The sequence below is a fragment of the Eubalaena glacialis genome, chromosome 4 (assembly GCF_028564815.1).
Source record: "Eubalaena glacialis isolate mEubGla1 chromosome 4, mEubGla1.1.hap2.+ XY, whole genome shotgun sequence".
Classification (NCBI taxonomy): Eukaryota; Metazoa; Chordata; class Mammalia; order Artiodactyla; family Balaenidae; genus Eubalaena; species Eubalaena glacialis.
The window spans coordinates 34,776,372-34,788,621 of NC_083719.1; the positions used below are offsets into that span (position 1 = coordinate 34,776,372).

Here is a 12,250-nt window from a genome sequence, read left to right on the forward strand (position 1 = left end):
TAATTTGATTAAAGAATTGATGGACATTACTTCTCTCAGACTAAAGAAGTTAATTTTAATGGAGGTAATAATATCTCCCTGGCAGATTATTGTGAGAATGAAATAAACTAGCTAGTATATTCTAGGTGTTTTATACATTATAAAATGCTAAGCAAATGCAGGTAATTATCGCAGGTCTCTTTATTCTTTTGTTATAGCCTCCAGATTCCACCTCTTATTTCTTTCCTTTTCTTTTTCCTACATCTTCCTCAGAGGTCTTAACCTAATTATTTAGCTAAGGGAAACCCTCAGGCCTGGCTTACTGTCACCTCGTTTTCAACTAGTAAATTGGTTCAATAAACACATTTGGAAAGCTACCATGGGCAAGTCACGGAGTTGTTATACTTATATACAAGATGTTAAAAACAGCACACAGACACAATGTATGCTACATTCCAAAGTGAAGCCACTATGCACACATTTTGGAATATCTGGCTAAGAAACAGACAACTCTTAAACCCTTACTTATACTGGGTGCATAAAAGGGCTGGGAGCTGGAGATTAAAGGCGTATTTGTGGAGCTTTGGAGAGCTATTGGGCACTCTAACCCAAGAAGGCGAAGTAGGAGATGCTACCTCCTATCCCCAAATCAAGAGAGAGGAGCTTCAAATGCAACACCAGGGTTTAAATGTGAGCCTGTGTTTTGCCAAAAGCCTGCTTTCGGTTTTAAGGTTCGTTGGATTCGCTGGCAAAATAACTACTCTCTCACACAAATAAACAGCTTCAATCAAATCTTTAATAGAAGGTGATTTAACTTAATTTCAATATACAATCATTAAAAGGAAAGGAATAAGAATATTAACAGAGCATATAAATTTCAATATACAATCATTAGAGGGAAAGGAATAAGAATATAAACAGAGTATATAACAGAGCATACATCACCGAATCGGGCCGACACCTACTTCCAGATCCAAGCAGCAGCTGGGAAGTCCCGAGTAACAGCAATCTGGAGCCCCAGTTGGGAAGGGTCCAATGAACTGGCCAGATTCCCAAGGCCCAGGAAGCTTTGTGACTTACTCCCTTCTTTATCTGTTGGTTCCCAGGACTGGCTAGCACCGTTTCTGCTGAGCTGCATGTAGTCTAGCAGTTCGGCATGTAGCTCTTTCAGGGTCTTTGTTTAGTCAAAGGCCTATTGTTGCCTCTGAAGCCTGAACAAGACTATTTTACTAGCTTCCCCAATTATAGACAGCCTGGTCTATAATTTTCTCTTGAAAAATTTAAAGGGTAACAGATAGAATGCCTAGGAATGAGCCAAAAACTTAAAATGACTGCATTAGGTACCTGGGCTCTCATGGTTTGTCAGTGGAAATAGGATTCTACGTGATTCATGCTACAAAAAAGCCAGGATAGTTGCCTGAGGTCGTTTCCAAGTGGACCACCCAGAGTGGCACCCCGTTAAAGGCAATGAGGACCATGATAATCAAGCATGCTTAACCTCCACAAGCAAATATCATTTGTGTTTGATTGTGGCTTTGAGGGAAGGAATTGTCTTATCAATTACTTACTGGGATTGGTATGGGCATCATTCCCATGAGACTTGCTGTGTGGTACATGAAAGGTGCCTTTGGATGATTTCACACAGACATATTTAATATTATGGAACGAGGACACTTCAAGTATATGTCACACAGACATGCACTTAGACCACATGACATTTATTGATATTTATGCTTAAATCCACTTTGATATTCAGTATGGCAGTGGGAAGTGGGAAGGCAGTGTAGACACTGAAAAATAAAAGGACAGGAACAACAGACGATTCTGGTAGTACTGACACACATTTTTAAAAGATCTGTCAGTATTTTTGCAACCAGATGTATTAATTATATTTTATTGAACCATGGTGGAAGATAATAGATTCTCCCCATCTTAAAAATGAAGAATCTGAAAATAAGCTAAAGAAACTCAAGGTAATGTTTTGTGAGGAAAGGGAAAGGTTAGTGCAAGGAAACCCATCCATTGAATAAATCTCTGCTTACACTTCCACTGGAAAAATTTTCAAAGTTCTGCTGACTATACTGAGATGTAGGAGAAAGAAAACCTCTACCCACAATCTTTCTACCCACAATCTTTCTACCCACTGGGTAACACCTATAAATGCTCTTACATGTGTTCTCTGGGCCCAGGGACAAGCAGTTTTGCTTGTATTCTGCATACCTTCTGTAGGAGACCAGATCCCTCCTAGGACTCAAGAATTACCAAAGCTGCTTGAGTTCACACTCTGGGTGCAAGTGACAAAGGCCCAGCTCAAGCAAAAAGGGGAAATTTTGGGCTCATGTACAAGCATGGATGGAGAGAAGTTGGTCTTCGACACGTGCAGAAACAGGAACTCAAATACCACCAGGATGCCTCCTCCCTACAGCTGCAGTGTGTGTTTCCACTTCTTTCTCTCCAACTGGAGCTCAGTTTGTAGGGTGTGTGTATTGGGGTAGGGGGGACAGGATGTTGGTGCCAGAGTCACATTCTTCTTATGGCTTAGGGAACAAGGAGGAATAAGAAAATTGGCTTCTCTCTCATCTCCAGTTTATAAACATAGGATAAATAACCTGAATGGTACATTTTGGGTCATACACCCAGCCCCGGGTATAATCACTCTGGACAAAGGAGAGCTACCAAAAGAGGCATATCCTGAGCACAGGCCCAACTCCTCGGCCAGGGGGTGAGTCTGTTATCAGAGGGGCAACACAGATGCTGAGTAGACATCACTAGAGCCACCTCAACATGCAAGCAAACGCAACGCCCCACTGGGAAATTACTGATGTATGTGTATCGTAAAGGAATGTTACATAAAAGCAAAGAAATATTAACATGTGAAATCTGGGATAATCGATTTTTATAGACAAATCATTGACTTTGACAAGGAGCAAAGTCAGAATTCATCTAGGTAAACATTTCATTTGTTCTTTCATGGAGGATAATATCTTTTCTTTGGTAAGATCAAAAGAAAAAGCAGTAACTCGATTAGAAGTGGTACAGTGTGCTAACTTTATTATTGGCTATTCCACCAATCTCTGTTGTCTTATTCCCATGTTTAGGCACGCCATTCCCAAATGAGAAAAAGGACAATCACACCAATCTATATCAATTTGGAATACTTACTGCACATCTTAATGTATTTCTTAACATCCATGGTACTCTTTAATCAAGAATATAAAGCCATCTACTTAGGATTTGCCACTCAAAGTGAAGAACATTCTTAGAATCACAGAATAAGTAAGTTTACAAATATAGCAACCATCAATATCACACGTTTCCCGAACCATAACTCTCACATGGATGTATATCATTTCTCCAGACCTTGCAAATTCTTTAAAAAGTCCATTTTACCAGTACTGGGAGAGTATGCTTCCAACCACGCAGCCAGCCAGAGGGACCATTTTATATATGGAGTGTGCTTCTCACAAAAAAACCCTCTCCTTCCTCTGAAATGACAGAACTGTAGCTATGTCTGAAGAGAAAGTGAATTTCAATGACAGCCATCAGCTAAAAACATGCATAAATTCCTGTATCTGGTATGAGAGGAATGGTATATCGCACTGTACTATGCCTACCTCTGTCCAGAGGACAGCAATCTGGCCCATCTTCAGGGTGCCTGGACTTTTCTCCCGTTTGATACGCAGGATGCTTGGTATACTCCCTGGGGAACTGTCTGATACTGAGGATACCTCTGAGGAGAAGGTCCTTACAAAACCTAATCCATCATGTTTATTTTCTAAGAATGAAGTTCACTGATCTTCAAATCCTGGATTTGCTCATCAGTATTTCCCTTAGTTTGATAAAGCTGAACTAAAAGTACTTTGTTCAAGGAACAAGCCTGGGCAGAAGAAATAACACTGTTCTGCAGAGAGAGGCATTCAACATTTAGAAACTTTTCTGAGCAGAAAAAAGAGGCCTTGAAAAGAAAGGATTTTTTTAACTCTGCTGTCACTGTTACTATGGGTTCACGATGAATTACCGCACAGCCCCTTTTGGTCTAAGAGGAGGTATTGTATAAGAAGCCCACAGTAACATAGAGAAAGACTCTTAATGGTCCTTCTGGATACACACGGATACTGCACTGTTTGAAAATGAGAAAACCGACTAGGTCAGTTAGGCTTATAGCCCTCTTGCTAAAAGCAACTTTCATCTTTGGCAAAGCACAGATGGTTATTTGGTTTGTTTATAAAGGCAACTTCTTGGTTGGATGTCAGCACCAATAGACCCTATACCCTTCGGTCTCTCCCACAAACCAGGTTACTTCTCCCACACAGAGATGTTCCTGTTTGCCTTCTTGGGCATCTACTTAGTTACAAAAAGTAGGGGGGTTGGGGGGGAGGGGGTGGGAGAAGGGATGCTCTAGGGAAGCAAGATGTAATCACAAAATCAGAGGCTCCAAAAAAAAAAGAAAGAGGAGGCCGAAGGAAAATCATAATCCTTAAGACAGCATTTCTCCTGGTTAAAATTCATACAAATGTTATCTTTCAGGACTCGTACGATGCTCCCCTGGGTATACTCTGGGTGGAGTTCATTTTCTCCCTCATTCTTTTTTTTCTACGTGCCATGATTTACTTAGGAGGGAAAGTACATCAATGAAACTCTTCCTAAGTAAGGGCCCATCTTGGTACAAACTGCACACAATTTAATGTACATACCACAGAAGATGAAGATAAACCCAATGTGAGTACCAACTGTAAATATGACCTTCTCAGCACTTATAAAGGAAATAAGATAATCATATTTTTTTTCTTTTTGTTTTTCATTAAAATGTCACAGTACGCTTGAGAGAACAAAGTCTACATGGCTGTATAAAGCATTACGATGCTAGAAAACTAGTCAAAAACTGCTTGTTAGATATACAGTTATGATTACTGATGTCCTTTTAATAAAATCCTATGTGGTTAAAATGAAAAACACACAGCTTGGGACAAAAGTCTACTCCACATTTCAAGCTGCGATCTGCTGCATTGGTATGAGTTTTGGTGAAACCTGGTAAAAGAAAGAGAAAACAATAACCAACTTATGAAAAAACCTCATGGTATAAACATCTCTCCATTGAATTTCCAAACCTGAGTGATGTAGGCAACAAGCAGCCTTGTCAGGAACCTCACCTGGAGTTTCCTCGTTATTTCCCATTCTGAGCCACTGAGAAATAGAACACCTTTTCCATTTACATTTTGTGTATTTAGTAGTTCTCAACCTTCTTGCATCATAGCTCTTAAACTAAGGATCATTAAGACTTGCAACTAGGAGGAGGTGGGGGAGGAGCAGCGGGAGACAAATAAAGGGTCCAGATAACCAAACTCTCTACTGAATGGACCACTGAGCTCTGAGATTGATGAAACAGAGACACAGAGCAAGGCACAAGTTTCAAAATCCTCAAAATAGGTCCAGTCAATTCACAATTTTGTTAAGAGATACTTAATGTAGTCTTTGGATGACAAACTTTTATCAGAAACTTCATAATCAGAGCGGAAATGATATAAAGGCAGGAAAAAGATACCAAGTTATTACAAAAAGGAGGTAACAGCATTAAAAATATTAAATATTAACTATAATTATGTTCAATGTACAAAATAGCAAATGTATTCCTAGGAGTCTTGAAGCAGAGAAATATGAGGACAGATCTACATTTAATGGTAAAGGTGGTGGAAGAAGAAACCTAAATGTAAGTAGTCTGGCTTAATTTTGACAGATTTTTCAAGGTGTAATGGCAGGTACAGATTTCTTCATTTAATCTGGCAAATATCCATTAAGTCCGAGTAACAGGCCCCATGGACAGCACAGTAAGGAATACTAAAATTTAGGTGATTTTTGAGACCTTCAAGGATGTGGCAATTGAAGTGGGTCTAATTTGCCTTCCAGAATAAACACTTAATATTTTTTTAAATGAATGAATGAGAGACTGGATTAGATAAGCTTCAAAGAACTAGAAGAAAGGTTTCTAATAGAGGTTAAGTCAGTATTAAGAATAGAAGAAGGCAATCATTTGGCTTTGATGAGGTTAAATATTTCTAGTTCATTTGTAAATTGTTTATAAAGTCTTCACAGTGTCGAGAGTTAATGCCCCCTTCTCCATTTTTCTACCTAAAGAATGACATGTCCAGAATAAAAAGGATAGGAACAGCTTGGTACATATCCATATCTTAGGATAAATGAGAGCTCATTCAGACTTGCCAGCTCCGAGAACAGATATATCATAATAGACAAAGTAATAGACATTAATAGACAAAAGTCACAGCCCACATTTGCAGAGATATTCAACTCTACTGAAAAGAATAAAGATATATGGGCTCCGAGTATTTAGAAAGTGTGTCTCACAAACTATCGATTTTCTTTTTTTAAACAACAGAGCATCTCTGGAAATAATTTAACGAAATAAAACTCTTTTTTGAAAACAGATCATTTTCTAATAGGTGCTTTATGGCATTACCTTTAAAAGGAAACTGGACACCTTGATTTTTTAAACTAAACATCTGATCCTTCTCCTTGTCATGTGGGCCCTATTTTCAGCTCTTAGTATCATTTATATCCTCAGTGTGGAACTTGACTTTTATCAGAAAAGAAGATGAATCTTTATGTAGACTGACTTGGCCTGTCTATTTTTGTACAGAAAAACATCTACTGGACCTCCATTTTTCATCTGTTCTCTCACAGTCTCATTAACATTGTAAGTCCATGGAAGCAGAAGCAGCTTATCCTGCCAAAGTGATCTACAGGCTACGCACAGGACTATATGATTTAAATGCATAAGATAAGCTAACGAGTTGTCTTCCCGGTCCATTGAAATCCAAAGAGTATACTGTTTAATTCTGGTATAATGCCAGTTCATAATAGATACTGAGAGGACAAATTTATTCAACTTGGCAAAGAATGCCCACAGCTGGCTTCTTTCAGATTCCATTGCAAACATATAAATAGGCAGGACTCTTATTTGATTTTTTGCCACTGGTGGTTTAGGTGTATTCCTACCTAGAGAACAAGACCAAGGCCCCTAGGAGGAGGAACTATACCAATCTGTTCTATTTTACTCACATTTCATAGCTCAATATGGACATACACTTGGTGTTTAGTAATCATGGATGACTAATAACCTCTGGAAGTTTATTCTACCACATGATGTTCAACTATGGATTCAATTTATTTTTAAGTTTTTAAATTAAAAAAGGAACAAATATTCTAGTTTAAAAAGGTCCACAGACATATATAGTAAAGAAAAACTTATGTAACTCAAGCATGCATCAGAAAAGAAAGAAATGAATAACCAATTGAATTAACTACTCACTGAAAAAGATACTTTGGAGATAATGGAATTTAAGTGGTGGAATGTCACCTTTCTTTTTTCTTTCTATTTGGCCCATCAAATAGCTGGCAGTAACACACTAAGTGATGCAAGTATAGCCCAAAAAATTTAAAGAAATTTAACATTTTCATTAGCTTGTCACAGCTATAATATGAGGAACTGTGCAGTATCACTTTGACTCTTTGAAAATGAATTATTACTGGATATTTATTTGAGAGACAGAATTTTTTCAAAATGTGAGTGCCCTGGGAAAAAAATAAACCAAAGGACTCCTTAGTTATAAAAATGTTGGGAGCTAGTAGCATTAAAGAACAACAGAAAAGCATTTCTGCACAGCATCACAATCAAGCATTTGTAGAGGGTGAACATGTGTGTATGGCTCTATCCAGCAACAGTGCTGGGGTGGAGCATTTATTCCCACTTCTCATATTCCCTTCCATGTGGAGGAACACCTATTAGTGTAATACTCTGGCCTCAAGTGTGTCCCTTAATGGCTCAACTAAATGATGATTTGGGCAGGGGAACTGGGGTATGTGAAACTCAGCCCGACTCTTCTTCCTCATCGGGATCAGCCTTCTGTAGGCAGCACGTGCTCTATTTTGCTCTCAGTCACATGGAAAGAAGCTCAGCAGGAAAGACTCGCCCTTGTGTAGAAGGCCTATGATTTTCCACGGCTGCCTATAACTGGGAGCTGAAGTCTCCCCCACTTCAGGGGTTCGTATCTGGGAAAGCTTTTGTGGCTGTACACCAAAGCCCCATCCTTCATTCTAGGCTTTATAATGATGATGTTTTTAACCTCTACTCGCCCAGCTCCCTTATCTCTCTCAATAGATTCAGAACTCAATCCCCAAGAAATATAGAGGGAAGTCCCTTTCTTTATAACAACTGCATTTTGAAGGAGAGTGATGGTATGGAACAAGATCTCTGTCCATTATGGGTTGGCTTCTCTTGCTGTGAACTACTCCTGACTAGAATTTTATTTTAAAAGTGTGATGAAGGTTCCAGAAATATAGTCAATATCTGCATTTTTTTTTTTTTTTACAAAATTTCCACAGCTTCCTTTGGAGTTCTAGATATAACATGACCCTTAAGAGAGTTTCCTCCTAATTGAAAAGAAAACTCTTTTCAACTGGCACTATGGTTACTATGAATTTTTTAAGAAGCTATTTCAGGTGATACCTAAAGGACACATTTTCCTTTCACATTTTTTGTTGTTTTTGTTAATTGCACTGTGGCACACAGGAAAGTCTTAGTGATTCTTTTTTTTTTTTTAATGCCCAAATAGTTCATTATAACCATTATTTTTAATACCCTGAAACCACAATTTTGTCATGCCCTGTTATCTGATGCTGTCATATCTTGCCTTTTTCTTTGAAATTCTCAGGATTTTCTCAATCAGCTTATATCCACATTCTGTATCCTTCGCCCATTCACTTGCCCATATTCTTAGGTACACAGGACCTTTACCAACACATTTTCACAATTACTTTGACCTAGGTTTTTACTTTTTTTTCTTTGTTATGCAACAACCTGTCTAACTATTCTCTTCTAGAATGTTCACTTCTCGGTATACAGTGAAGGCTGAGAAACAGAAATCTTTTCTCAAACAGAAATCTTGAGTAAGTTGTAATGTAGTCAGATATAGAGTAAAATGCTACCTATGCAGTAATAATCATATGAGATATCTCCTGAATTATGACATGGAATACCTCTGAATTATCAAATAAAGAGATGTTATCCCAATGTGCTTTTATTATTAAATGTATCTTACTGATAACCCAGCTATTAAGCAAAACATCTTATTAATTAGAACACTCCGGACCCTAGCCTTAAAAAGATTTTGATACATGTGACTTCATCTGTCAGGGTCTAAAGAGATGCCATTGATCATCAGATCCTCAAAATCCAGTTCTTCTGTCAAGATGGTTTAGCTGATACTACACCTTTTCAGGGTAACATTGACATAAAAATTAACATTTAATTTCAACAGCCTAATTTGGAGGAAACAAGATTACATGTCAATGTCAAAAGAGAAGGAGGGGTGGTACTGTGATAAAAGAGGGGCCATAGAGATATTTTTCAATGTATCAAGACATGGAAACTAGCACTTTAAGAAAAAGCAAAAACAGTAAAAATACATCTTTTTCATTCCCAATTTACCTACGTGACTAAAAAAAAACAAAAAAAACCTGGTAACAATGAGGATCTTTTTTGCAATTCCCTTTTGCAGCAGAGACTTGAACATTCTATAGATCTCAAAAATGCTATCTGCTGAAGAAGAGACTAACTCATCCACGTAGGGAAAAAATATAAAGAATAGCTAATTAAGTAAGAAGAACTGTTTGCTTTTATCACTGGAGTAAGGAATTCTAAACAGGTAAACTATAAACAAATCCCATTTTTTACCCCCTGGGGTCACTGAAAAGTTAATTAAAGATGAGCTTTTCATGTAAGGTATTGTTGGAAAGCTTCTTTTTTTCCAAAGGGAAATTCAAAAAAAGGTTAATAGACAAAGACCTTCATATAATACCAGAAACAGTTATATGTGGATAATGAATTATGTAGCAAAATTGTTTTTACAGACATTTGTTACGCACTGACAGGTACCAGCCAAGCATGTAGTACCTAAGGAAGAAATGTATGAAATACATGCATGATTTATCAAGTAAGTTTTATTAAATTACCTTCTCCAGGATGGGTAGCTGCAATATTTCTTCTCATTATAAATATATTTCATTTTAACACATAGAGCTGTTCTTAAAAAGCTATGTGAGAAGCAAAGTCTATTTCTCCATTTTTTCAGACACATTTCGACTTCACATTTGATTAACTTCAAATGGACTGAGCTGTCCTCTCGACCCCCATTAGGTAGGTGATTGGTGATTCATAAACAAGCACTTATATTAAAGGGCAATTATTTATATTACAGTATTATTCTCTTAGTTTTAAAAAGGGATTTGGAGATTTCTTAAGTGGATACTCCCCTGATGTTCTTATCTGCTTTGTAAGTCAGAGTTTTAATGCACTAAGTTTTTCTTCAAATACAGAGAACTCCTATTTTGTGACTATAAATCTGGTGGTGTCAAAAGCTCGACATTCTAATATCTCCAAGGGATGGAATAATCAGGCAAAGAAGTTAATCAAAGAGAAAGTCATAAGCCATAGATGGGTTTAAAAATAAGGAAGTACCATTCTCTGAGTGTGGCTCGCATTTTTTAGTTAATTAAGTTTGGCCACGGCTGATACGTAACCCAAGAACAGAGGATTGCAAGGGATTGCAAGAACAGAGGATTACAGAAAGTAGTTTAGAGTTCAAGCTCAACCTGCTGTTTCCAGCAGCTCCTGGTGGTTCCTCCCGCTTCTGACTCCTGAGCCAAACCCTGGCCCATGAGCCAGAGCCCGTTCCTGCTGCCACCTGCTCTCAGCGGAGGCACCCTTCCTTCCACTCCTGTTCTCTGCTAAGGTCAACTCCAAAAATGATCACAAATTAATGGTTCATGTCCCATAAACACCCATTAATCAAGCTCAGGATATAGGACAAGTGGCTGGATTTGTTCACAGAAACACTTACTGCGAAATCGCACCCAGTGCTCTTTTTTATGTCATCCACCGTCAGGCCTTCCCAGAGTTCAATCAGAGTCAGGCCTTTCTTGTTGTCCACGTCAAATACAGCCTGTAGAAGTCAAGAAAATGACAACAACAATTTCTATTACGGTAATTATTTTATAGCACAAAACAGAAATAACCTCTCAAGTTCTTTAAGGAGAGAAAAGACTCAGGATAAAAGACTGAAAATCAGCAATAAAAAAATGTCAACCGTAACTGCTATATTTTGGTGAGAATAAATGCCAACTCCCTAACTGGCAGTTAGCTGGGGAGCTCTGCTGATGCCAGAAAATAAATGAGTGTTGACTATTGATGGCATTTGCTACTATTATAACCAGGTTTTTTTAAACTACTTTCTTTTTGTTAGATCTAACACTTTGGGTCAAAATTTCAATTTGATGATTAATAATGATTTGAAGAAAGAAAAGAATGAAGAAAAGCAGGGAGGGAGGAGATATTTGGAAGGTGAAAGCACAGGGATGATGGGGGGAAAGCTGATCAATGCTTCCGGGTAAATTACAGAAACAAAAGAAGGTGCTCTGAAGTAGCTAGGAGTAATTATAAAGGTAATATATTAAAGCCCCAGGTAAATATTAAAGCTTTCCCTTTAAGTCCTATGAAAACACATAGATCCAAAAGTGGAGCATGAGAATCTCCCTCTGGTATGGAAATCAAATGAAGATGCTTATGTTTAGGACAGCATGAGAAGGCTCACCTCACCCTAAATATTGCATTACAACATTCTGGTTGGTAACACTAGGTGATGGTAGTGCCAACTGGTATAGCTTGACCCAAGCAACCTGTCATGTCTGATATAGAATACACGTGGTCACACTCGGTAATATGACAACTTGAGTGGAAGGGACCAACAAAATCATGTAATATAACCTCCCACCCAAGAATTCTTTAAAACATTCTTCTGAGATGGTCGCTGGGGCTCTGTTTAGAAACTTCCAGTGGTAGGAGGCTCACTGTCTAAAGGCAGATTGCCTGTTGATGGGAAGCTCTAACTGCAAGAGCCAAAACTGCTTCCCTATGACTTTCACTCACGGGCTCTACAGTAAGTTGTCCTCCCATGCAACAGGCACTGTTCCCTCTTTCAGTTGTCATGGTTAGTCTTCCTCAGACTTAAATATTATTCTTTCCAGATCGCTCCTCTCCTCTGGGTTTACCTTAAATTCAACTATTATTTGCAGGCTTAGAATCTTTATTTTCAGCTAGCTTGGAAGTCAAACCCTAAACTGTCATTTTTAAACACACTCTTGGTTAGGAGGCTATTAAGAAGACACAGTAGTGTGTACTCCAATATAAAATTTTAAAAAA

At 38.1% G+C, this 12,250-nt stretch overlaps 1 protein-coding gene across 1 annotated transcript in view; it reads right to left on the reverse strand.

Moving 5' to 3' along the window:
* Positions 1-3,003: 3,003 nt before the first annotated feature.
* OXCT1 (3-oxoacid CoA-transferase 1) overlaps positions 3,004-12,250 on the reverse strand; it is a 144,538-nt gene continuing 135,291 nt past the window's right edge. Inside the window, exons 16-17 of the mRNA XM_061189222.1 lie at positions 10,893-10,994; positions 3,004-5,007 (exon numbers count right to left, since the gene is read on the reverse strand). Of these exons, the coding sequence (XP_061045205.1) occupies positions 4,966-5,007; positions 10,893-10,994 (144 nt within the window). The 3' untranslated portion in view covers positions 3,004-4,965. The remainder of the gene's footprint in view (positions 5,008-10,892; positions 10,995-12,250) is intronic.